Source organism: Dendropsophus ebraccatus, chromosome 3 (genome assembly GCF_027789765.1).
Source record: "Dendropsophus ebraccatus isolate aDenEbr1 chromosome 3, aDenEbr1.pat, whole genome shotgun sequence".
Taxonomy (NCBI): domain Eukaryota; kingdom Metazoa; phylum Chordata; class Amphibia; order Anura; family Hylidae; genus Dendropsophus; species Dendropsophus ebraccatus.
This window is the reverse complement of record NC_091456.1, coordinates 154,481,800-154,509,358: the sequence shown is the minus strand read 5'-3', so window position 1 is coordinate 154,509,358 and position 27,559 is coordinate 154,481,800. Positions and strand designations below refer to the sequence as shown.

The 27,559-nt window shown below is 42.3% G+C and overlaps 1 protein-coding gene across 1 annotated transcript in view; it reads right to left on the bottom strand.

The window, feature by feature from the left end:
- Window positions 1-27,559, bottom strand: part of PPIP5K2 (diphosphoinositol pentakisphosphate kinase 2) — a 69,769-nt gene that overhangs the window by 22,861 nt on the left and 19,349 nt on the right. Inside the window, exons 6-24 of the mRNA XM_069962973.1 lie at window positions 18,231-18,385; window positions 17,461-17,562; window positions 17,098-17,259; window positions 15,304-15,425; window positions 14,556-14,657; window positions 13,067-13,153; window positions 12,545-12,620; window positions 12,202-12,311; window positions 10,412-10,497; window positions 10,195-10,320; window positions 9,736-9,857; window positions 8,571-8,753; window positions 7,735-7,876; window positions 7,246-7,469; window positions 6,000-6,127; window positions 5,349-5,463; window positions 3,894-4,001; window positions 3,215-3,331; window positions 1,016-1,189 (exon numbers count right to left, since the gene is read on the bottom strand). Coding sequence (XP_069819074.1) covers window positions 1,016-1,189; window positions 3,215-3,331; window positions 3,894-4,001; window positions 5,349-5,463; window positions 6,000-6,127; window positions 7,246-7,469; window positions 7,735-7,876; window positions 8,571-8,753; window positions 9,736-9,857; window positions 10,195-10,320; window positions 10,412-10,497; window positions 12,202-12,311; window positions 12,545-12,620; window positions 13,067-13,153; window positions 14,556-14,657; window positions 15,304-15,425; window positions 17,098-17,259; window positions 17,461-17,562; window positions 18,231-18,385 — 2,441 coding nt within the window. The remainder of the gene's footprint in view (window positions 1-1,015; window positions 1,190-3,214; window positions 3,332-3,893; window positions 4,002-5,348; window positions 5,464-5,999; window positions 6,128-7,245; window positions 7,470-7,734; window positions 7,877-8,570; window positions 8,754-9,735; window positions 9,858-10,194; window positions 10,321-10,411; window positions 10,498-12,201; window positions 12,312-12,544; window positions 12,621-13,066; window positions 13,154-14,555; window positions 14,658-15,303; window positions 15,426-17,097; window positions 17,260-17,460; window positions 17,563-18,230; window positions 18,386-27,559) is intronic.

Sequence of the window (27,559 nt, the reverse complement as noted above, 5' to 3'; positions counted from 1 at the left end):
TCATGAGCTTTGTGTCCTCCCGCCCTCCTGACACTGATTGACAGTCTTATACCTATTAATGAGAATGAACGGTCACTGAGTGAGGGGAATGTGGCGTCTTCCTCACCCTTTTACTTTCGAACTGTAGTTTCTCTTCTGCTTGTAAATGTTCCAAAACTCTCTCACTAAAAGGGGTACTCCAGATGAATGTTTTTCTTTCAAATCAACTGGTTTCAGAAAGTGCCAGAGATTTGTTCTTAACTTCTATTAAAAAATCTCCAGTACTTATCAGCTACTGTAAAGGCCCTTTTCCACGGAACGATTATCGGATGATAATCGTCCCATGGAATAGAAGGCAATGATCAGCCGACATGAACGATGATCGTTGCGTCGTTTGTCTTTCAAACAAAGACAAATGACAATGATAGCAGTGATGTGCTGCAGTCATCCCGTGGAACAGGAGCGGCGGCAGCAGACCGCAGCTATCCTCTATGGGTTGCCTGGAAGATCTAGTGATCACCCGGCAGCCCCCTTCCCCCCCCTCCCCGCTGAGCCTTGTATGTCAATCAATCAAGGCAGGAGGAATGGGGGAGGGAGGAGGCATAAATGCACAGCCTCCCCAACACTTGTGTTCCTCATATAAAAAAACTGAGATTGCTGAATTCTCTCTTTAACATGAAGGTCTATCAAACAGCACCCCACATCCCAGCTTTCTGAATCCTAAGTTTGCCTTTTAATACCACATGTGCCTTTAATACTGTAGATCGGAATACGCATTAGAAAGAACAAACAAAGTTGTATAAGAGCATTGTCTTCTTGCTATAAAACTGCAGTGTGATTGTGATGTGCAGCTTCCAATACTAATAAAAACTTAACTGCGAAAAGCAGATCTTGTCCATTATAGCCTATGGGATATTTTTGTAAGCAAGCCACATTAAAGGCGACACTAACCCTAATGAGGAAGGTTTAGAGGAGAGGAATTCTCAGATACCATAAAAAAGGTAAGAGCTACAGTCTATCGGATCCATCCACTTACCTCTACTGAGCCGATCTTTCTGGAACGAGGTAATGGAGACTTTCTGTGAATGTGAATAGGGTCAGACACCAGAGGCTTAAACATCACCAAGGCTCTATCAGGCTCATCCCTTTTGCACACCCCAGACTCTTCATCGCTGTCATTGCTATGAACCTGCTTCTTCGAACTTTCACTCTATATTAAACAACCCAAAGAAAAGCCACATGTACTTACCACTTTTGTATGAGAAGGGAGGAACAACTATTAGAGAGAACATCAGATATTAAAAACATAGGTAAGCACAAATATATGGTCAGCACCCAGTTAAAATGTCCAAGCTTTCTTTTGCAATCACAGATGTATTGAGCACAAAGGCAAAGCCCCTGGATTCCGGGGTATTCATACAGAGGACAAGACCAGATTCCTTCAGCTCTTTAGTTCCTTCATAAGTTTATTGTTGCAGATCTAAAAACCAACCGACGTGTTTCGAACCTTCCAGGTTCTTATTCATGCTATCTGGCTGTAGATGGATAAGGAAAAAGCAATCATCTCTACGGTTACCATGGAGTAAAAAAAACTCTGAGGTGCCATATCTCCAGGAGAAGACTACACAGGACGCCGCTGTGGCGCCACATCAGCGTCCTGTGTACTCTTCTCCTGCAAATATGGCGCGTAAGAATTTTCAAAAGAGCTGAAGGAATCTGGTCTTGTCTTTCAGTAAAAACATACAGCTTTAATCACACTGAAAAGGTAGAAAAAAAATATGTATGCATGTTGTAACATTATAGGAAATTGCATTGAAAGGAGATAGAAAAAAGTCTGATCTCTTACATTATTGCTTCATGCAGATCATGTGTTGCAACTTACCTGATCCTTATGCTGTATAAGACCCTTAACTCTTAAACAAGCAGCTCAGATTTTTTTTCCCTATATAGAGCAGCATATTCTACTAATAGACCAGATGCTCTTATGTATACCTTGGGTATAGCAATTTTGATTGGTGTGAAATGCTTGGGTTGTCAGCCATCTTAATCCCCTCTGATATGGTATCCTAGTGCTGCCTACATTCCCCATAATTACAGGTTTGCACCACCCGGTGAGTCTCATCACTGACCTTAAACCAAGTGAGTGCAGCAAGTTAGATAGGTTTAGAGACATGGAACCTCTTATATCACATAAGATCCACTACAAAATTTGCATATAGCAGAGAGACAGACAGGGTGTCCAGGGGAAGAGTGTAACTCTGCAGCTGATCAGTGACTCGCCTCTATATCACTGCTCTCTTGCTCCCTTAGGGTACGTGCACATCCCCCCTGGTCCCATAGGCTTGCCAGATTCTGCCATCCGCCCGAAGAATAAGCGGGTTCATACTTTGGGCGGAAGGCAGAATCTGGCAAACCATAGCGTCCGCGAGCGGGGACGAGCTGCGGAATCCGTGGCAGGTGAACCGCCAGGATTCCATAGTATGCACATACCCTGAGATAGGACAAATATTCTCTATTCAGCAGAATTATGTGCATGGGGATATATAGAGGTAAAGTGAAACTGGGAGCTGCCAGGAGGGATCAGAACCCGAATGCTCTGCATTTGATTACTAGTGGCTGAAAAAGTTGGATGCAGCCCTAAGTGTAATAGCGATGCGCGGTCGACGATTCCCCAAACACCTGACACCTTACCTCTCCCAGCTCCCGCTCCTGTGCTCCGCAGCTACCCAGTTCCCGGCGGCTGCAGCGTCTGAGTGGCCTATCAGCTGTCAGGTCACTCAGCCAATCACAGGCTGCGGTGGTCATGTCCCATTATTGTCTGAGCAGCCTATCAGCTGACAAGAGGCTCAGACACTGCAGCCAATGGAACTGGGACGCTGCAGAGCACAGGAGAGAAGACCAGGAGCAGGAAGAGGTAGGGTGTCAGGTGTTTGGGCAAGGGCTGCATGGACATCGCCAACTATGTCCATGCAACCCTTACTGCCCGATTATCGGGCCATCTAATAGGTTCAGGTTACTAAAATAATCAGACCATAGTCGGCCCGGGTAATAGGACCCTAAATGTCTGAGACGTTACACAGGATGTAGAAGATGCTCCTGTCTGTATGACAATTAGATGACATCTAAATAATGTGTAAAATAATCCAGAAAGACACATGCATCTTTACTCTATAAAGTGTCATATTATTAAGGGGAAAAAAAATTCTCAGACCTGCCGGAATACAATGTAACAAACCTCTCGCGATGCTGGCCTGTAACCAGACCCAGAAGGCAAATTTTTATCCTCTTCGCAGCCTTTAGCGCCAGGACTGAAATGGAGCTCTACATGAAACCTCTCCTCCGATGATAAGTCCTGTGCGGGAAAATCAGAAGAAAATGTTATGGACCAGTTCCTTCACTAGTCTGTCTCATCCCTTACTGGTATATACATTTATTTTATTTTTCTGTCTGGCTGCTACTCATGAACATTGTTACTTTAGCCCTGGGGCACAAGAATATGAGTAGAGATAAGCAAATTTACAGTAGGAATGAAGCAAATTGGGAAAGGTTGGATGCAGTTCAGGGAAAGTTCTCCCAGTTTCCCAGCACCGGGTGAGGAACGGCACGCAGCTGAGCAGACTTCAAAGCCCGCCACCTGATGAGCAGAATGCTGATAGGAACAAAGTGCTTTACTTCTTACTACTGTAAATTTGTTCATCTCTATACCCAGCACATCTCACACAGCGTTTGGTATTAAGTTTTTTGGTCCCATTTGGAAAGCGCTGCAGCATCTATGTCTGGTGTAAATAGTGTGTTATGTCTTGACCTGATATAGTATGTATAATTTTCTCAGGTTCTGGTGGTACTTCAGTGCTACCAATTCACAGTGAACCAATTCAAAGGATTAAAAGAAAGTCTTAACATTTTCAAGTCACCTTGTTGGGGTCTTCATAGAGCATAATCACAATCTGGGTCATGTAGTTCAGTTCATTTACAAAGTTCAGGTAGTCCATTGCCCTTTTCCACTGTTCATCCTTTGATTCCTTGAACAGAGGACATTATTAGGGAAGTTACATGTATTTACACATACTCCCATATAACATATGAATATAAAGTTAGAGTTACCAAGATGTACAACTTTGCAAAGCAGACACATATTTACTACAGGCTCATTTTCTATATAATAAATATTCTAGTTAAATAAGCAGATCCAAAGTTCTGATACGTTTTAGTCAATATCTGTACAGGGCACACTATCTGTACAGGGCACACTATCTGTACAGGGCACACTATCTGTACAGGGCACACTATCTGTACAGGGTACACTATCTGCATCCAATTAAACAATTCAGAATGATCTTTTCTTATAGTTCTGGGTTGTACCATTTACCTGTTATTCTTAGTCATGAACGGAAAAAAGCCAGCTTACCCCATCCACCGAGCTTCACAGCACGGGCTCACACTCCAACAGGTGTCCTGAGTAGATGCGGAAAAGAAACGAGTCCAGCTCCCGGCAAGGTGGAATCAAGTGCGTTGTTTATTGTATCTCCGTCACCGTACACACGTGCGGCATGCCCCCAACTGAAGCCTACGCGTTTCGGCTGCTACACCGCAGCCTTAATCATGGCTCATGATTAAGGCTGCGGTGTAGCAGCCGAAACGCGTAGGCTTCAGTTGGGGGCATGCCGCACGTGTGTACGGTGACGGAGATACAATAAACAACGCACTTGATTCCACCTTGCCGGGAGCTGGACTCGTTTCTTTTCCGCACCTGTTATTCTTACTACAAATGTATGAATAAATGATACTATTCTGGCTGCCTACAGATAGATTGCTGTAACTGGGTCATTTTATCTTTATGCCACTAGATGGCCTCAGCACTGCAGAAATCATTGTAAAGTGTTAGACCTGTGTGAATTATGGTCTAGAATATGGTGTAAACCAGAGCACCCTAAAAGCACATTTGGGTCACATGGACACCTACATATTTACAGACTAACTAAAAGGGAAGAAATACTCATCTCTGCATATAAGAATAACAAATCCATGTTATGTTACGGATAATGTCAGCTGCCCCACAAGAGCATATTGGCATATATGCTATATATCTCGATAACATATTGTGTCCTACTATTAGATAGCGTTCCCCTTTTACTTATTACAAGCCAATAAAATATTATTATTATTATAACATGTTAGAGAATGGCTGTCTCTCTAGCGGTGATTTACAGTCTTCAAGGAATTTATTGTGGTTTCCTAGGCATATAAATTTTCCCCTATTATTGGAATATATAAATCTAAGATTATCAATGGCCCAGAGAATCTACAAACCAACATCTTTATTCAGGATCAGTCACACGGCTGTGGGCACGGAAATGAGCTCTACTTACGTCACAGAGGGAACCAAAACGAAGAATCGAAAACAGAGAGTGCACGTGACTTTCACTGGTGAAATAGAGACGAGTGCGCACATGTCGTTCTGGAGACATCACTCCTCGCGAATATCTAACAGCAAAAATGACACTTTTTAGGCAATGATGAGATAGGTGCTGACATGCAGAAGATATCCATCTGCGTTAGGCCAGTTGTGATGTTATTCTAGTAAAGGCCTATGGTGATATTATTACAGCAAAGGGGCAGGGATGGATATCATAATCCATATAGCCAACAGCAACTGATAACCATTCCTTACAAAGCTTGAGGTTACATAGTATACTTCTGTAAGGACTGGATTGTTATGATCACAGCACAAGCTTGTATGACTAACTAATATGTCAGGAGGGATGCAATTCCATTAAAACAATTAGAATTAGAACAACTCCAATTAGAACATAGATGTGTGCTTGCTGATGAGGGACAGTCATCCATTTCTATGCAGGTACATGACTATGTCTCAGCCACCATGATAAGGTGTATCTGTAGACAGAAACTGGCAATGGAAATGGGAATCACCAATTCCTTGCAGGTCATCTCTATGCAGTATTTCTCCACATAAGATAAGTTATAGCATGTAGAAGATGACCCATCGGTTGGTCACTTACAGTGGATGCAGTTTATTTACAGTGTCATCATCCTGAGTTCTCTGGAGATCAGAGCGGATCTTCCTCACAAGAGGGGTGCAATAACCTTTGGCAATCTCCAGCTTTTCGGCTTTGGATATTCCATATTCCTGAATTAGGAACAGTAAAGACATTGAAACATGGATTTGGAAGAATTGGTGTAGGATTCAATTTTCAGGCCACTCTATTGAAATGACCTGATTTTACACTGAAATATTCTAATAAACTTTATGTTTCAATATTTTTCCTAAGCCAGCCATGCACTTTGAACATGTCCTACACTGCAAAACATTCACATACTGCCTATGGAAAGGGGAGTAAAGGGATGCTGTCAGACCTCTCTAGCATCGGCTTATCCCTCCAAGAACAACATCTGCTGGTGACGAGTCGGGAGACTGTCCCATACACCTGAGAGAGGAGCCCATACATCTAAAAGATGCAACCTCTTAGGAAGATTATGTGACTGCAATTGTTTATGGAAATTTTGGGGTTACTTCTAATTTCAGAAGCAATCTGGCATCAGGTTTTCCAAGCACTTTAAGGTGTACCAGCCCTGAAAACAGTACTAGGGGTAGGTACAAATAACTTGATATGTCATCGGACATGTCAAAAGTTAACGATCACTACGGGTCTCACTGCTGAGACCTGTTCTGATCGGGAGATACAGCCATGAAGACATCGCAGCAGCACAATCCACTCCCTGACCAGCTGCTAATTTCATCAATGTAGCTTCATAAACTGACACTGACGGAAATTAGTGAGCAGCCGGGAAGTAGATCCTACTGCTGCGTCCTCTCCCTGGCTATATCTCCTAAACAGGGTGGGTCTCAGCAGTTAGACCTGCTGTGATCCATAACTTTTGACACGTCTGACATATCAAAAGTTATTTGTACCTACCACTTAGTATTGTCTTCAGGACTGGTACATCTTTACAGTGCTTGGAAAACCTGATGCCAGTGGGAACTGGGCCCAACACTAGGCTATACAAAAATGTTATACCTCTATGTCCCTGGCATTGTTGTTCTAGAGAAAGGCAGGTGGCTGTCTAGTAGGAGCAGTCAGTGGATGCAGTGTACATAGAAGGTTTTCTCACAAATCTATAGATCAATGTACTCCACATTCCCTGCGTCTAACATGCTTCCCATAGATTAGAGAACATGCCAAACTTAGTGGATTCAACTTAACTTGTTTTCAGAAAAAAATACTTGGGCAGCTAAATAATGTTCACCTGAGGAATTACTATATCAGCTAGGGCCTTGGAGATCCTGTACAGTTCCATGGTGTTCTCCAGTTTCAGAGAGACATTGTGTTGCACGTCATACTTTATACAATCATAAATATCAGGAATTTTGCTGATGTCATATCTTCCATTTTTTGTCTTGAAATCCTTTTCCAGTTTGCACCATCTGCGCAGCATGAGCTCCAGGGTCTCGCTGTGATAAAGCTGAATATCTGGGGAGGGGAACAGAGAGAATATTCCATTTTAATATGGATGTAATTATTCATGTGCTCATGGGGAGATGAATGGATTTCTAGTGAAAAGCTGGGAGGACGAGTATAAAAACATTTCTGATGTATGAGCTTAGAGGCCATTAACATGATTGATATCAAACCTAACAAACAGATGGGTGTTTAATAGCTACTACTAATTTCAGTACACAACCCCAAGGCTAGGAAACATCAGACACACAAAAGGACAGATGCAAAGCTTCTTTACCAGCATATTTTGGGTCCTCCATTTTCTGCCGGATCTGTGATGTCAGGCTCTGAATTAGGGAGTAAACTTTGTCGCAAGTCTTCACTGGATTATTTATAATCTGCATTGACTTAATCTGGGAGATACTTCCAGTAGGAGTGAGCTGATTGGAAGAAGACCAAAAGAAGTAAAAAATTACTTTTATGCATAACCAGAGTGTAAGTTACCTAATCAAGGGCAAGAGGGAAATTTAAAGGGTTGTCCAGGGAGCAAAAAAGTTACCCGTTTTGCTCCCAGGCACTCAAATTACACCCACATGTGATATCGCTGCAACATTGGCAACAATGCGCAATTGTTGGACATTGCACCTTAGTATCTGCTCCCTCTTGAAAGGTATACTTCAAAAACGTGCTGAGGGCAAAAGCCGTCAGTTGAAGAACAGAACAGTTAATAGAACTCAAACAGAAGCCGAGGGTGAAGGACCGCAGCACCGGTATCCCAGTGCCGTTGTTGGTCTATGCATGTAAAAATCACAAAAACGATTTACCGGTGGTACATTCGCTTTAACAGGTATTCTATTTGGACATTTTTTTGCATATAAATGTCTGGTAACTATGGTCGTAGAGGTGTGACCTGCATCTATCCAGACATTGAGGTCCACAACTTTCAGGAGGTTACCCGTGAGTAGAAAACAATTTGTTTTACGCAGTCTGTGTAATTCTTGTTAACTTCAATGGGACAAAGACTAGAGCAAATCCAACCGTGGGAAAGCAGCAATAGCTTTCCCTGTAGAAAGACACCATAACACACGTGCAAGAATAAAACTTCATAGTTACCGCTCCTATTTGTGGAGTTACCTTCTCAGAGTCCTCAGCACTAAAATCCCGATCCCTCTGAAGAATCTCATGCAGTCTTGCTTTCACCCGATGCTGGCAGCTGCTTAAGGAGTCACTGTCGCTGTCCAACAAGCCATTCATATTGGCACTCTTCACCATCTGAACAAGTATTGGAGTCAGTTCTCCTTCTAGTGCCAATAAACCCTACAAAGTAAAACTGAAGTTTATACAAACTACAAAAAACATTAGTGAACTCACAAATATGTTAAAAAAAAAAGTGTGCCTCCACTCCAGTTTCTAATGGGCATAGCATAAACTATTGCGTGGTTAAACACATAGGAATACTTTGTTCCGTTATTTTTAGCCTTGGTTTGTTCCTTCTATTACATCATGTGACCCTGATAAATCTTTCTTATGAGTTATCAAGCATCTCAAGGGAATAAATAGAGCTAGTGGCTTCTGAAAACTCAGAAAGTCTAACATGGTGAAAAAGAAGAAACAGAGGAAGAAAAAGAGTAACAGAGTAAGGGCCCTATTACACGGAGCGATAATGGGCTGAATCAGACCAATATGGGCGATTATTGCTCCGTGTAATATAAACAAGGAGCAGCCTATGACAATGATCATCAACTGATCATGCCTTTAGGTCAGGACCAAAAATCATCAGCCGCAGACCATGCATCGCTATGTGTAATAGTGATGTGAGGCCGACAGCTAATGATTGAGCTAACTGTTACACATTACCTCTCCACCCAAGACTTCTCTGAGCTGTCGTTGACCACAGCGTTCCCGGACAGTGATTGGCTGAGTGGCCTGTCAGCTCAGAGACCGCATTGAAGCTACAGCCGTGTTGCCGGTAAGGAAGCAGAGGGCAGGAGAAGATCTGGTGTGTGGAGAGGTAATATATAACAGTTTAGGGCAAGGGCTACACAGACATCGTTTACAATATCCATGCAGCTGAATAAAAGGCCCTTAAAGCGAATGTACCATCAGGTGTTGCACATGAATGCCGCAGTCCTTTTTTGAACCGCAGGCCGACTCCTGCGCACGGCACCAGTCTATTACCGAGCACCAGCCCAGGCTAAGACATGTCATGAGGGGGCAAAGGTTTCCTCCCTGATGGTACATTAAGACAAAGGTATCATTATGTTGTTGGATGCAACTTAAATTAAAAAGCGGCACATACTTTTGCAAATGCTGCAGCCGTCATTTGGACTCTTCCCTCATCTGAAGCATAGATTTTCAGATCATGTCGATAAGTGCTGTGTAACCGCAAAAGGCCACAGCCAGGAAATCCAGCATAATCTCCTAGGGGAAAAAGCATATGTTAGAAAACTATCAAATGCATGCACTCATGCTTCATCTTGCAATGCAGCCTTTAAAAAAAAAAATTAAAAAAAAATCTTATGACGACATACCCTAACAAAATTTCATTACTTTGTTGGGAAGCAAATAGATGTGGCATACAGGGAGGAAGTACCCAAACCCTGCTGCATGCTCTCAGTCTCTGTACAGACTGCAGTGTACAATGTGCACTAATGCAATAACTGTGTAATCTAAACATTAAACCTTTCTATAGGACAACCTTATTTTATTACAGTTGGGTAACAGTACATCAGTATTGTACGGACTCTGTACAGATTACCTTGTCCCCCAGGATACATGCACCGAAATGCTCGGCCAAGTTCCTCCGCTTGGATCCGCCCTGCAGGAGTCAATTCACCACCCCACTTTAGGACTAAGAGCAAAGATGGTTCATCTCTTCGACAGTCTGGAAAATTCAGCCGTAATGGAAAATTATGTTACACAATATCACAATCCAGCAGCTTCTACTTTTACAAGATTATTCAACTATAACCCACCTTCTTCTTCACTAGATGTTTTAGGGCAGCCATGTGGTAGATAGGTGAGCTGAACCTTACGGTTTATTCCAGAAAAGTGTCCATACCTTGCGAAGAAGCAAACAATTGATACATTGGATGAACTGATGTTATACATTTACATATTATATTCTGTCACACAAGCCACTGGTCAGCAAAGCGACATAATGATTAAGATGATTTATGGCCATAATTATCAAAATGGCGGTATTGTCTCCTCAAAAATGTGGTGTGAATATTGCCTTAAATGGGAACTATCAGCAGGTTAGACAAATCTAACCTGCTAATAGGCCCCTGTAGCTCTGGGGATGCTGAGGAGGAAGGTATGTGTCTTACTTTCTTCCTCTGCGCTGGTCCAGTTGAGTCCATTGATTATCATTAGAAGGGGAGGGCTGGATAACACGTCAGTGCTCCTAAGGGTGCTCCAGTGCAGAAGAGGAAGGTAACACACATACCTTCCCTCCCCAGTGTCCCCAGTGCTACAGGGGGCTATCAACAGCTTAGATTCGTCTTACCTGCTGATAAATCCCCTTTAAAGTGTCACTGTCATCATAGAAAACTTTTGAAATGTCAAGACATGTCAAAAGTTTTGATTAGTCCTGGTCTAAATGCTCAGACCCGTATCGGTCGTCAAGATGAGCGAGGAGAGGGCCACGCTGCAGTCTGTCCTTCCCCCTCTCGGTGTCAGCATAAATCAGTAGGCCTCCATAGACTTAGGTGGAGATTTATTAAACAGTAAAGTGAAACTGGCTCAGTTGCCCCTAGCAACCAGATTCCACCTTTCATTTTCCAAAGAGTCTGTGAGGAATGAACGGTGGAATCTGAGCCAGTTTCACTTTACACCATGTTTAATAAATCTCCCCCTTACCGTACATTATGAGCCTGATCACAAGACATAGAGCCGGGAGAGGATCGCACTTAGCACAGTCAAAACTGAGAAGTGTGATCTGCTGTTGTATTAAAGCTGCATTACTATTTTAGGATGCTATATGTAGTGAGCTGCTGTTCAGGAACTGACACTGAAGAGACACAGAGATGCAGTCACATGGGACTTGGCTTTAACTACAATGCTCATTGGTTTACTATATAACTCCTATTAAACATCCATTTTTTTTTCCAAATAATAAGCTAACATAACAGCACTGTCTCCGGGACCCCCAGGGAATCAACTATTATCACCCTGTGAAGATCCAGAAGCAACATATGCTACTCTTAGGGTCCTATTGGACTGCCCGATCATAAACTGTAAATGGGCGCTCATTTACTGAGCTATAACACAGGTCGACTATTGGGCAGCAAGGGCTGCACGGACATAGTTAGCGATGTCCATGAAGGCCTTGCCTTTAGTGTAAAATGATAAAGTATTAAGTCACCTTATCACATTTCCTGGTGTACTCAGCTCTTCCCTCTGTTTCGGTCTCCGCACGGACAAGCTGCGGCAGCTCAGCCAATCACTGGTCGAGACAGGCTGCGAACAATGATCATCAGCCGTAGGATGCGCATAGCTATTATATGTAGTGATGTGTGCCTGATGCAAAAAATAGTTTTAGGTCTGGCTAAATTGTTATTACATGGAGTAATAATTGGCTGATTTGGGCAATTAACGCTCTATGTAATAGGGCCCTTACTCTGCCTATAGAGGAGCCCCTCACTATTAGTTGTAGTCTGGGTTGGTCAAAATTAACTTCCTGAATATTTAGAATTTTTCTTCCATTTCAAAGTACCTAAGTAAGGTGAGTAAAGCAAATCCAGTTGTTACATGTCCGACTTACATTTCTAACACTGTCTTCAGCTGCTCAAGCTTTGCTTTACTTTCCTCTATTTCAGAGTCGTTGTTTTGGCCAAGTTCAACAAGAAGTTGTCTCGCAATGTCCAGGACTTCCTGTTTTAAATACATGAAAACAAGTTAATAGGTGTGTGCAGGAAATATAGGCATGTATCTCGGGCTCTGTTCACTTATTGAGGGTCAGTCTTCACCAAAAATAATATTTTGTCAGATTATGTTATTCTGCCCTATCAGGGCAAAGCAAACCTGATGAAACTGCACCATTGCGCAGTGTACATGGAGCTCTATACACACTCCAGGGCTAGGATGTTCCAGTGATATCCACTCACCTGTAACTGCTTTGGCTTCTTTAGTTTTAATTTTCCAGTCTTGTAGCCATAGCATTTCTCAAAAAGATCAAAGAACCTTAAATATAGAAGGGATAAATAGAATTCATTTTATTTTTTTTATTTTTTATTTTTTTAAAGCAGCGAGAAAAAAAAAAGGTAATAAAATATTGTTAAGTCTATAAAACAGACATGGGGAACCTTTGGCCCTCCCGCTGTTGCAAAACTACAATTCCCATCATGCCTGAACAGCTAAAGCAAAACTATGTAAATGTATTTTTTGCCTTTTTAACTTTTTTTCCCCCCACTCCCTTGCATTTAAGAAGGGCAGGAGAATAATATAATATCATAAAAAAGCCAAATGGTTTTTTTCCCCACCATTCAGAGCACCTTGGTTCTGTTTCTGGATAGCTCCATTTTTCTAAAGTTAATAGGAGCAAACCTGGAGTGGGAAGCTTCAACGAGTATTCACATACATTTTAGCCCCTGATTTACTAAAGTAGTCACCAGAAATGCCTCACTCACCTTTGGTGTCTAACTTCCATTTTCATCTTCTGTTTTGGTGTCCGATCACCGTGTCTTATGACCGCAATTACACATCGAAGCTCCATCCTTTAACAAAAATAAATATATTTTTTTAAAAACTAGTAGTATGTGAGGCATATGGATTTTTCCTTATTTTTGGATTCTGTATAAATAAGAGAGAGCAGGAATTGTCGAGTGCACCGATACACTGCATATCTATAAGCAGAAACAAGATTCCGCTATGCCAGCCTGCTTCTCCTGTGCACAGGAAACTTTTGTCCAAAAAAATGTACGCAATCCAGCAGTGAAGGAATAAATAAAACATTCTTTATATATGGAACGTTTTGCCGACTTTTTATGCTGCTGGATTGTGTACTTTTTGTATTGCATATGTATAGAGCTTTTCTTCCCTAAACGCATTGCTTCTGGGAAATACTAGCTCCAGAAATAGCATTGTATATTGGAACAAGGATTACTCCCTGTGTGCACACATACGTGTATAAGACTTTAATGGACAAAGCATATTTACAGCTGTTCTCTATCCTGGTATTGCATGTCACTGAAGCAATAAAGAGTGACGAGTTGGGGTAAGGGGCCTCCCGGCGAGGAACCATAAGGGGGGTCTCTGCGACCACGACCGGGTGGTTGCTAGAGGGATTTGTTTGTAATGGGCATAATGGTGGTTTGGTATCATGAGGGAGTTAAAATGGCTGCTGGAGTTAGTAGAGTGGGTGGGCTTAGCTGGGGGGCTTTGTGTAGAGACAAAGAGAATTAGCTAGGCGGCGGGAATACCTGTGGGAGGTATTTCAGGTGAGATAGGTGTGAGAGGGGGCGGGGTTATGAGAATAAAGGGAGAGGGAGTGTGAGCTAGGTTAAGCACTTATAGCAGGTCCCACCCACCCACCCACCCTGTTTGTGATCATAGTTTTGTATTACTGTGTTTGTTATGGTTTTTGTTATATTGCAGGTTCAATGTTTATGTAAGGTGGAAATCACACTCCCCTTTTCCAGGTGGTTCCATTTGGTGTGGGGCCCCTTGCCGCGGTTCTGCTAGGCGGCAGGCTGCGGTCAATGGGGGAGGAATGGCCTAGGCGGGTCACCCTCACCCTCACCTTGGTTCCTGGGGAAAAGGAGGGCGTGATTTGTGTCGGGCCTCCCCATATGTGTATTTAAGTTATAATAAAAGGCAGCATACGCTGCTAAATTTTTGCCAAAATGTGTGTGTGTTATTTATTTCTGTATTATGTAAGTTTTAGCAAGGGAGGGAGTGGGGTTAGCAGGTTCCCCCTTTATATGTTTACCTGGATTATGTGCATATTTGTTATTTTACATTTATACATAGAAGTAGGCACTCTCTACGAGAATACAATAAATGACTGATCAGCCGACTCTCCATCTGTTTCTAATAATCCATTATTACAGCTGAGATGACAATGTCCTGCCACATCCTATCAGCACCACATGCAGAAAGGATTCAGTATTTGCTTACATGGTTCCAGATGTTGTAGGAACTATAGGTATATCCTCTGCTTCCAGTGGTATTGACCAGGGGATCTGAAACTGAGGAGCCAGCTCACGCATGATGATATTCCTGAAACCAGTAACACATATATTACATAACAGACAGAGATTTCCTTAAATTTACCCTGACACCTAAAAAAACCTTTAAAGGTTTCAACTGGTTGGGGGTGTGGATTTTCAGACCCCCACCGATGGTAAGATAAAGCTGGGAGAATATATATTATGCTAACACTAGGAGGCTATGTTGACACAACATAAGATCATTAGTAATCACGGTTGTTATTGCTGAATTTCAACAACGGCCGTGATTACTACTGAACCTACATTGTGCTTCAGCCTAAGGGAATCCCGTGCGGGATCGCTGACGTTTCAGTTTTGTGCGGCCACTATTCATTGAATAGCGGCTGCAGACAACCTGTCAGTACACACAATGGAGCGTGCGGCCCCGGCTGCACGCTCCATTGTGTGCAGTGGTGAATTCGGATGTGGGTGCACACTGATGCGCCCACATCCAAATTCAGCAGCATCATCTGGTTGGTAATGCAGTAACGGGAGAGATGATTTTCTCTGGACACTGGTTGTTCCGTGACACGGCCGGGTCATGGAACGGCCGATGTCTTACGCCATGTGAACATGGCCGGAAGGTGCATGGGAATTGTAAAAGCAACAAAACATATAATCAAACAAAAGTCAGCCAAATATATTCACAATCTTACCCAAGAATCTTGGCACAGTCATCATAATACTTCATTGAGTTTTTCACAAAGCTGAAGCCGTTGACATCGCAGACATAAGACTGGCCGTTTGCACGAAGCAGATCAAAGCCGCATACAGTTTGCTGTTAGAAGTCAATGAAGAGAACGGACATGCTCATTTAGTAATCTAAGTGACGCTTTTCCTGATCTGGTAATACGGCACAGTTTTAGATATACACTAACCAATGTGGCACAGTCACATCTGTGGTCCTATCTCAATGATAAAATACATAGAATTTTTTCTTATAGTTTGATGAGAAGAACAAAATTGTGGCAAGTTCAAACCCATGATGTATTATGCAGAGGTTCCTAACAAAGGGCTGAGGTGATGTATGCCAACACCATAATCCATATTATAGAGCCATTGTTCAATTTGTCACAGTATGGGTCTGTGAAGATGAAGCAGCCATATGCAAGTGGCCTGATCCATCAATGTACGAGTAATTAAAGGAAATCTTTCATCAGGTGATCCTAACATGATAACACAGTCTAAGGCTGGGTTCACACTACGTATATTTCAGTCAGTATTGTGGTCCTCATATTGCAACCAAAACCAGGAGTGGATTAAAAACACAGAAAGGATCTGTTCACACAATGTTGAAATCGAGTGGATGGCCGCCATATAATAGTAAATAACGGCCATTATTTCAATATAACAGCAGTTGTTTTAAAATAACAGCAAATATTTGCCATTATATGGCGGCCATCCACTCAATTTCAACATTGTGTGAACAGATCCTTTCTAAGTTTTCAATCCACTCCTGGTTTTGGTTGCAATATGAGGACCACAATACTGACTGAAATATACGTAGTGTGAACCCAGCCTAATAGGGCAGGGATGCTGTGTGCACCTTTATTATGCCGGTGCCCTGCAGAGTAATCTTTAGGGTCCATTTACACAGAAAGATTATCTGACAGATTAGAAATGGATTTGAAAAGAGGAGAAATCTCAGGCTTTCCTTTATGACCTGTTCTCTGTTTATAGTCTGTTTCTGGCTTTGGCTTCAAATCTTTGGCAGATAATCTGTCAGATAATCTTTCTGTGCAAATTGACCCTTACTCTTATTAATATGAAAGTGAGCAGAAAGACCCATAGTTGTGACATCAAAGGGGTAATGTTTCTCCTTGCACCTATATCCACACTTTGAATTCTGGGAAGCAGGATAAGCAAAGTCTTTATAGCGCTTTCCACAAGGAAAAGTAAAGTAAAACAGTGATAGCCAATCGATGGGCCATTAAAGGGTAATTGTTTGGCATCCAACCACTCAGGACCCTACCAATAGGCATAACACCACTCTATAGTATGCCATGGCCCCTTCACCATTTATCCATGCACAGCGACTCATACATACGTGTGGCTGTGCTAGGTACTGCAACTCAACTCTTTCTCCAGGCCCTTTATTCTGCTTATGTGGAGGTGCTTTACAAGTATCTTATGCCACCTTTGTTTTACAATGACCCTGTAACATGCCAGGGGTCCTTAGAATAGAATGAAACCCTATGGAATTGGTATTCCAAAATACGGATTCTAGCCTTGCTTGCCTATGTCTCCATTCTAAAACATTGTTCAATTTCTTAGTTTTTTTTCTCTGTTTTAGCTTATGATGCACTCAGAAGTGGCAACTGAGAAAGCAGTGACATTCCATGCAGTCCTAGATGGAGAGTGGAGAGTGTGCACTGTGTGTCATTTCTCAGTATAAATGTGATATCCTGATCAGCAGATAGGGTCTTATTTCCACACACAATGACAATCACCTTGAAGGCCAGGCACACTTTCCAGGCTATTAGTTTCTCTCTGGCGTTTAAGATAACAGGATATCGGACTTCTTTGCCTTCGCTGTCCCTTTCTACCTTGCCATCCAATGCAGGAGACTTTCGTGCTTCGGCATGGGCATAGTCTGGCCCCACAGTATAAACCTGCATTAGAGGAAAAGAAAACAGTAAGTGCCAGTCACGGCTTGGATACACAGGGCGATGACATAACAGCTGCCTTCTCGCACCGTCACCTAATCTGTCTGACAAGCCAAGCGGACATTCAGATTGATATAAGAATCATACAGTAAAATTTTGTTGTGCGAGTTCTCAGCTTTGATTCTGTATAAAACAGCAATAGAATACCTTGACGTCGGTGCCATCGGTGGGCATAAACTCCTCATATATATATGCGCCAGTCTTCCTCACGCTGCTTTCAGGGGAATATACGCTGCTACGACTGCCAATCTAGGAAAGAGAAGTAACAGTGATAGAGTTAGTGTTGGTGGAGGGGGTGAAATGCTCATCCACCCAATAAAATACAACTATATAACATGCAAGGAAACATCTGCCACAGTGGGATATGAAGCCTGAGGTTTACACTGCTTGCAAATGAAAGCGCATTGTAAGGCTAAAGGGTTCATTGACGTCTCATGTGCCGTATTTATGAGGGTCTCATCTTATAGGAAATTATCGCAATAAGTTTCCCTTAAAGTGATTTTCTCAAAGTCTGTGTGTGAAATGGAAGCTAAAGCTTATTTTAGTGCAGCAATAAAGACATCAATGTGTAAAATAATTCAGGGAGAACAAATGAGACCGTACCCGGGCAGTACCCATCAACAGTAGTGGGACCGTACCAGAGAAGTACCCATCGACAGTGGTTGGGCCAGAGCAGGGCAGTACCCATCGACAGTGGTGAGACCGTACCCAGGCAGTACCCATCAACCATTCCCATCAACACATTCACATAGCAATTAAGTGCCATTCCGGGGGCCATGGGTGCATGCACATTGCGGAATGGCGACAGGTTATTCGTCGCCATTCCGCAGTGTGCATGTACCCTAAGAAAGTAAAATCATGATTGTAAGAAAAGTTGTGTGTGATGTCAGACAGGCTGGTGCTAGAGGCTGGATTACCTTTCGAAAAAGCCTTTGGCTCCCGCCGCCGGCAGATGTTGGGTAGTAGATGTAAACATTATGATCCTCCGCACTAACAGGCTTCTCTACAAAAGGCTTCTGGAATATTTCCCCATTCACCTCCACGTGATCTTCACCTTCAATTAAGTTACATTCTGGAGAAAAATATAAGTTTCAGGTAGTAATGCAAACATAACCTGAAGAGGAATTGATATACGAAAGACCTTGTTAAAGCAGCACTATCAGCAGGTTCTTCCCAGAGAACCTGCTGATATGCCGCAGTAGCTGTGTCCCTCAGTAGTAAATGGCTATTACTTTCACCTCTCTCCTCCCCCGCATTGTTTCTAAAATCGCTAAATGCTCTTATGCAAATTACTAGCATAAGAGCATTTAGGGCGTTGCTTGGGCCGGAGAGTATCCCCATGCCCCGCCCAGCCCGCCCCCTCCACTATGCATATTTATATATGCATAGTGGGCTCTATACACGCGGCTGCTCAGGGAATCAGTCCCACCGCCGATCCTCCTGGAGGTTCCTCAAGATGTAAGTATAAGTATCTTTTACGTACGTCCAGAGGGACCTACGGGAGGATCGTCAACGGGACCGCTTTCCTACACAGCCGCTGTGTACAGAGCCCACTAAGCAATTATGAATATGCGTAGTGGAGGGGACGGGTGGGGGCGGGACAGGCGCGGCGTGGCGATGCTCTCCGGGCCCAAGCAACGCCCTAAATGCTCTTAAGCAAGTAATTTGCATAAGAGCATTTAGCAATTTTAGAAACAATGCAGGAGAGGAGAGGGGGTGAAACTAATGCCCATATACTACTGAGGGACACAGCTACTGCGGCATATCAGCAGGTTCTCTGAGAAGAACCTGCTAAAGTGCCGCTTTAAATAATGTCTTAACCCTAGAATGCGGATCGGGGGCCTTTTAGGCCCCCATGCTTACTTTTTTGCTATTATCTGCAAAATTACTTTAGTTACAATTTTGAAACTCTAGGTATTCCTCAGTTATGTTGTTGTAGGTAATATCCAGTTGTTTTCTTGATTTATTTTTCTGTAAAAATGCTTTTTTGGTGAAAACCACATCTGTACAGAATGGGGGCCTTTTAGGCCCTTGCTATTTTTATCATGCACTCAGCAGTGTTTGTGTTTTAAAGCGACTCCCCAAACTGTTTGTACCTAGCTGCTTTTAATCCAAGATCTGTCCTGTTGTCTGTTCGGCAGGTGATGCAGTTATTGTCCTAAAAAAATACTTTTAAACCTGCAGTCCCATGCCAAACGGGAGTATCTGTGCCCTAACTTTGCACAACCTCTCCGTCCCTCCTCCCCACCCTCTTCATCATTAGGAATGCTCCAGGCAGATTGCCTCCTATTCCCCACCTGTGGCATGGGCTGGCTCGTTAAGGACCTGTGCAATGTTCAGCATGCAGAAAATGTTTCTGTGGCATTCCTAATGATGAAGAGGGTGGGGGGGTGCAAAGTTAGGGCACAGATACTCCCGTTTGGCACAGGCTTCAATTTTAAAAGTATTGTTTTTAGGACAATAACAGCATCACCTGCCGAACGGACCACAGGACAGATCTTGGATTAAAAGCAGCTATCTGAAGGTACAAGTGGTTTGGGGGGGGGGTCAGATTGTGGGTACAGAGTCGCTTTAAGTTACTTTTCTTTGTAGTCGGGGTTGCTGGTGGAGGGGTCAGGGGATGGATCATGCCATGTGAGGATGTCATATGTCATATGTCGGGAGTGATAAGGCCATGACATCATTGCAGGTCCTTCTGAGGACAGTATACACTGTCAGCTAATTGCTGAAGGACCTGTGATGATATGATATTGAGAGAAAGTCTGACTCATTTTCAGTCTCTTTGTTTCTACAGACAAAACAGACAAATTAGCCCCTATCAGTTATATCTGGAACATATTTATCAAAAATTGCTTCAAACTTTACAACCGTAGTATTAATGTTACAGTAGATGAGCAACTTGTACCTTTCAGAGGACGTTGCAGATTCATACAATACAGGCCCAGTAAACCAGCAAAGTATAAAATAAAAATCTTCCGGATGTGTGACTGCAAATTATTATGGCATAAATGGGCTTATCTACAATGGCAAAGAAGGTGATGCACCAGTACAGAAAGATCTAGGATCTGGGATTATAAAAACGAGAAAACGTTGTATCATTTGTCGAAGAAACTTAGAGGGGAAAACTGAGCGATATTCTTCAGTCTTCTTTGCTTATATACTCACTTGTGTGAGTGACAAATTAAAAAAAAACTAAATGAAGCAAAACTAAACTAAGCAGAGATCTTAATGAATACCTAAATAATATATGAAAATGGAATAAGACTTCATAGGCTTTATAAGCTGAAACCCAAACACATATTCTGGTTACCGCAGCAAGGGCGGTCCCCCAAGTTGTTTCATGGATTCCTACTAGTTACCTAATGGCTGACCCAATGAGCATTATAGGTATTTCTGCACCTGACTGAATGCTTTGGATCACAAATATTCATAGATAACATATATTCCCCAATACACTAAGGCAAACACTACAAACGATGTCCAGTACGGTATTTCAAAAGACAAACAGAGCATGTAATACTGTAGACATAAGAAAAAACACACATCTTTTACAGAGTTAGGCTTGACACTATGTCGTCGTCTTACCTGCTTGCTGCCGACGAAAGTAATAGCGCCGGCAGCGAGCAGGGGACTAGGAGCCAGCGAGCGCTGACAGCTTGTTTGCTCCCTCTCCATCATCCCGTGTAACAGGGGCTTTAGATATCAAAAAAGGAGAAAATTGTAGAGGGCACTCACCATTAAAAACTTATATAAACTTTCTTCAAGTATGCATTTAATTAAAGTTTTAAGTTCATATAGCATATGGGGTGCTCACTTCTACTGAAAATATAGTATATCATGGTAGACATCAGAAAAGGAGAAAATGTAGAGGGCACTAACCATTAAAAACCTTATTCTTTATTCATTTTCTTCCTAAAAACACCATAGCAGGACGAGCATGAGAGAGAAAACCAGATCTTTTTAATCAGTGCAGCAGATGATCTGGTGTCCTCACTTAAGCTCGTCCTGCTATGGTGTTTTTAAGAAGAAAATTAATAAAGAATAAGTTTTTAATGGTGAGTGCCCTTTACATTTTTCTCCTTTTTTGATGTCTACCATGATATAGTACATTTTCAGTAGAAGTGAGCACTCCATACTCTATATGAACTCATACCCTCAATTAAATGCATACTTGAAGAAAGTTTATGTATGTTTCAGTAGTGCCTGTGGTCGTTTCTCCTCTACACATTCAAGGGGCTTTAGATATGATCTCTTTACAGGCAGTAGAATTCTGTTTTCTCCACAGTGAGTTTTAGAAAGCAGGAGTAGTAGGAGCATAGGGCTAATAAAAATTCTGAGATTCTGGAGACGTAACAACCCAAAGGGGTAAGTTTGAGAGTTCTTGGATCATAAGAGGTACTACAAACCATGGGTCAAAAGTATAATTGAAAAGAGTAGGGGTCCCAGGACAGAGTCTTAAGGGACAGCGAGACGAGGGACTAAATGCATGTAAGGTGAAGGAGGATCAGGAAAGGGCTAAGTAAGTCTGTGATCCCAAGAAATTAGAGTCTGTAACAGGTGACAGTGTTGAAGGCATAGGACAGGCCAAAGATGAGAGAATGAGACAAATGAGACAAATGTTTGTATGCCTCATTTATACGGACATTACAATCATCTGATGACAGCCCGTCTCTGTGTAAACAGACTTTACATACCAATTATTTTACATTTATTGTAGCCAGGAATAACCCATCACTATCCCAGGGGGAGATATTCTGCTCTATAACACAACATGGACAGCAATCAAGTCAGCTTTTTCTGGTCTTATCATCCTCACTTCTAATCTTATGACCAGTCTCAATGGTTGGAAACAAGCGATGACAGATCTCTACCGCTTTAAAGAGTCACACGAAAGCGTAAAATGACCTTAATGTCCCCGCCAACATATTGTGATGATTGCAATGGCTGTTAATACCTAGTAAAGAATGTGAAACAGCTGACACCCTAGTCATATGATATGAAGACAGGGCACTTGTCTGAATTATTCTACAGCTAGCTCAAGACGGATGAGAGGAGTTGTGGCATATAAATGAGGATAAAAAAAAATTAAATTATAATATAATCTGACCATCTGGCCATACACTTTATCTGTACGTGCCTTTTTACAATACCCTTCTTTACCTTTACCCTTGGTTTGTCCTGTCTCCAGAGGTGATGTATACTATCTTAATATCAGGATCTTTCAGGGATCTTTTTTTAAGTTTTTTAACTAATACATTTACATATATTGATAAATAAAGATATTTTACTACCTCTATAGTCTTCATTAGCCCAAATTCCTGCCCAGTGTACATCCTGTAACAGACTTTCTGTTCCTTTGTACACCTAGCCAGGAATTCGGCCTATTCTCTCTACTTTCTCAGTATACTTCCTTAAAGAGGACCTGTCACCCCCGGTGCCGGGGTGACAGGCTCCCGACCCCCCGTTAGAGCCCCCTATACTCACGTGATCCCGCCGGGTCCCGCTTCCTGAGCCGGTCGGGTCACGGAGATATCAGCGCCCGAAGCCCAGCGCGCGCGCTGACAGGAGAGTCATCCCTATTTTATCACTACAATTAAGGGGCTGCAACATCCCAGCTTCATCGCTTACACAGGAACAACCTCCCTGAGCTCAGTGATTGTTGTGTTTTGTTGGTCTACTTTTCATTGCCAACATTCGCCAGAACCCTGATCCACACTGACGAGGGGCAAATACCCCGAAACAGCTGTCTGTGAATGGATGCCTGGCTTCGCTTAACCCTTGTCATGTCGCAATACTCGTCACAGAGTTAGACTTTTCCGGAAAAGAAGTCACCCTGGTATTTCCCCATTTGTTTCCCAATACTCGCAACAGAGTAGGACTTAGGGGGCTACGTATCAGGGTGGATTGGTGATCTTCCCACTGGGAGGCAGCCCTTGGCAACAGGTTTTCATCCCTTGAGGGATATCTGGCTATTCCAGTGTTTTGAGACTAGCAACTGAGGCTCCACAGACCCCTTTTTTGCATATTTAAATTTATTGGGAGCAATGTATCAGTGGAGACTCTGAGTGAGTACTCCATTGGATTTTTTTCACTGATCTCCCTGAGCTCAGTGATTGCTGTGTTCTGTTGGTACACAGGAACAATGATCATATAGACAGCTGTGTCTGGTATTGCTGCCGTCTCATCCAAGGCATGGCCATACTTGTATGTGGGACACTGCCTGTGGAAATAAAGGGCTGTGCCTTTCCATTATGCAGATCATCCAGGAGTGCCAATACAGGAATATATTGGGTAGCCACTGGATGATGGGAATTGGGTGGTGTGTGCTATCAGTATCCCAGAATAGGTGCTTACATCCCCAAGTCATAAAGGTGTGATGGGTCCTCACAAGCAACACAGGAATGTTTATGTATTGGAATAGTAACTAGTAATAGACTCTCAGCGATTGACTTTATGAAGTAGTTTACATTACAGTGTACACAGGCATTCATTACTCAGCAACCCTGCAGTGAAAGAATGCAGAAAAACCTTAACATCAAGCTCGACGGGGAGAAAAACAAAAAGCAACCTGCAGGCGAGGAATAGCAGCACTAATGTGTTACTTGTTAACTGGTTATAAAATATTACACAAAGAAATGGTTCTAAATATATACTAAAATCTATATATCATTCATGCACATACTCATCTTCTGAACGGGAGTATAAGGGGTTATCCAAAAACTGACTACCTATTCACGAAAAGAAGGAGGAGGGGCACCGCTCTAGTATGTTGTACTGCACAGACTCAGTCTGCTAAAACTACAGGGCATATATGTACAGATGACCAGGTAACAAGAAACCGATATCATGGTGCAATTACATACATAACCTGAAGGTATACTATTCCTGGGGAGGGCCCAAAGGTGCAGCAGTCGCACACGTTGACAGGACATGTTCAGGAAATAGACCAGATGCTTTCACTAGCAGATTACATAAGGGCCATTAAACTCCATACATTGACATACCTTTTTGAAAAACGTAAAGTGAATAGGCTAACAGCTTAGGTTAGGTCCACACTAAGTTTTTGCAATCTGTTTTTCTCATTTGTTTTTGCAAAAAAAAGGGATGCAAAACGGAAGGAAAAAACAGATGTATTTGTGTGCATCTGTTTTTTATTGACTTCCATTATAAAAAAACGGATCAAAACGCATCCGTTTTTTTTAACGTACACAAAAATGTAGCTGACCTTACTATTGTGTACGTAAAAAAAAAAAAAAACGGATGCGTTTTGATCCGTTTTTTTTTTTTATAATGGAAGTCAATAGAAAAACATGAAAACAGATGCACACATATGCATAGTGTCGACCCAGCATTAGCGGAGCTAGAGGGAGAGCAATGTGTACGTGGTGTCCTAACGCTTCCCAATGGCAGATGTTTGAGGATAGAAGGATCAGTATGTGGAATCTGGGTAAAAACAAAAAAAAGTCTTCTACCTATGGCTGGGGAGCTGGTGGATAAAAACAATGACGTCCATTTACCTTCCGACTCCAGCGCTAAGGCAGAGATCCAGCTGCTCTAGTCCTGCCTCTGCCACTGACAGGCCAAGTGGGCCTGAAATGTCACGTCTAAAGCCAAGTCTCAGACTAGGAATCGTGCAGGGGACCAGCTGGACGTCAGCCTCAGCGTTTGAGCCGGGAAGGTAAGTGGACATCATTGTTTTTATCCCCCCTCTCCCTGGCTATAGCTAAATAAACCACTGACAGAGACATAAGGCTGCAATCTATACCCCTCTCCATACAGAGAACAAACACATGCACACTAAGCCACACATATGTACTCGGAATGTCAGAAGGGATAGCTGCCCACTGAATGAGCAATAATTCGACAGCTGTCTATAGGGTACGGCCATTTAAAAGTTTAGCTGTCATTTCAAAAGAATTTTAAAAACCTGCATGGTTTTTAGATTAAAGGACAATTCCGTTTTTCCCAGTAATTGAAACACATTAGAAAGTTATATAACTTTGTAATATGCTTCAATCTGCCCTATCTGCCCCCCTTCCCTGGCTTTTCCCCCCCTCAATCCCCCACCAGGAAGTGAAGTAAACTCATTCTTACCTAATGACTGTTAAGGCTGCTCTGTGGAAGCCATTTCGTCACAATGACATCATCAAGAGGGAGGCGGGTCTAAGCCCTGTTAAACCAGCCTTCCTTTGTCAGATGACTCAGATTGCTCAGCTCTGATTGGCTGAGCATGTTGTAAGCCATTTAACATTTCAGTTAGACATCACAGGAGACAAAGTGCATCATGGGAAAGCCCAAGCCAGGAAGTGAAGAGAAAATGAAGACACCAACTGGAGCCTAGTTCAGTTTTTTTTTTTTTTTTTATCAGCGCCAGAGTTGACCTTGAACTCTTTAGAGTGGTGATAAGTGGTTACAGAACTGAACTGCTGAGATGATAAAATGAAAGAAGCCTTGATTTCCCTTTTAGGGGCAATGTGGATGTTGTGGAAGATGGAGACAACCACACATATTTCAGGTACATAACCCAGAATTTCTCTCTTGCACATAGCAATAACTAAACCCAACCCCATCTCCTGTGTGCTTTCATAGTTTCTCTGTTACTAGAAATGGACTGAGCTCAATAGGCAGTGGGCAACTGACTGTAGAGAAGTAAGACTCCCAGTGACCAATACATAAGAACTTTTTCTGGAGGGTAAGGAGTAGTTTTTTGTAAGTCAAGTAATTTGAAACTATGTTAGGAATCCTCTATGCTATAAAATGAAGGGAAGTTGATTGAAACAACAATGACCATTTAAGTCTCCTCTACATCAGATTACTGTACAGAGACAGATGTGAAGATTACAGTCCTCAGAATACACCACTGCTAGCTGTATACACAAGGAATGCTATAAAACGGTTATGGCAGTTTCGGGATACAATACAAGATGTACCGCAGATAGAAAAAAAAATCTAAGTATTTACAAACATGGTCAGCTATTTGTGTAGATTAACCCCTTAAGCACACAGGAGGGTGTAAATGTACGCCCTGGCGCCACTAGGGGTGTTCAGATGGGGGGCGCGCGGCAACCCCACTCTGAACCTCTGCAATCCCAGGTGCTATCTGCAGCCCTGGACCGCAGCAATTAGTGGGCATGTTCCACTAAAGGCTATTTAAAAGGCTATTTTCTCCCATACCTGGTGATCTAGTGGAGGGATCGCCCCCTCTGCGACACAATTGCGGAGGAGCGGTCCCCGTATCTATGCCGTAATGGCGCTGATCCCGGCTCGGCAATCTATTGCTTTTGGCTGCAGCAGCCAAGAACAATCGATCACTGATCTATGCAGTATATCTATACTGCATAGATCTCAATGAGAGATCAGAGAAGTAATACTAGAAGACCCCCAGGGGGACTTGTAGTGTGTAAAAATAAACATAAAAGATAAAAACTCCCCTAATAAAAGTTGGAATCACTCACCTTTCCCCATTTTATAAATAAAAATAAACAAACATATTTGGTATTGCCGCATGCGTAATTGCCCAAACTATTCATTTATTTCATTCCTGATCTTGCACGGTAAATGGCGTAAGCACATAAAAATTCTGAAGTGCATTTTTGGCCGCATCAAATCCCGAAAAATTGTAATAAAAAGTGATTAAAAAGTTGCATATACACAATCAAGGTACCAATAGAAAGTACAGATTATGGCGCAAAAAAATGACACCTCACACAGCCCCATAGACCAAAGGATAAAAGCGCTATAAGCATGGTAATAGAGCAATTTTAAAGAACATTTTTTAAAAAGGTTTTAATTTTTTAAAAGTCAAACAAAATAAAAGTGACAAGTTACATAGTAGTAATGGTACTAATCGTAGTAACTTGAGGAAAACGTATAACATGTCAGTTTTACCATAGGGCAAAAAGCGTAAATACAAAACGTCTCCAAATAAAAAAATTGTGTTTTATTTTCAATTTCACCACACATTTAATTTTTTTCTGGTTTAGCAGCGTACTTGATGCACAAATTAAGCCTGTCATTGCAAAGTACAACTAGTGAAGCAAAAAATAAAGGGCTCATCTGGTTCTCTAGGTGAAAATTTTAAGCACAAGGAAGAAAAAAGGAAAGTGCAAAAAAATGGAAATTTGCTCTGTCCTTAAGGGGTTAAGTACCGTAGATTACTTCTACATGAAAACTGTGTTCAAAGGTGAACACATACACGTAGCTTGGCTATAGGCACCTTATTCTATGCAGAAGTAAAGCTGGTGCA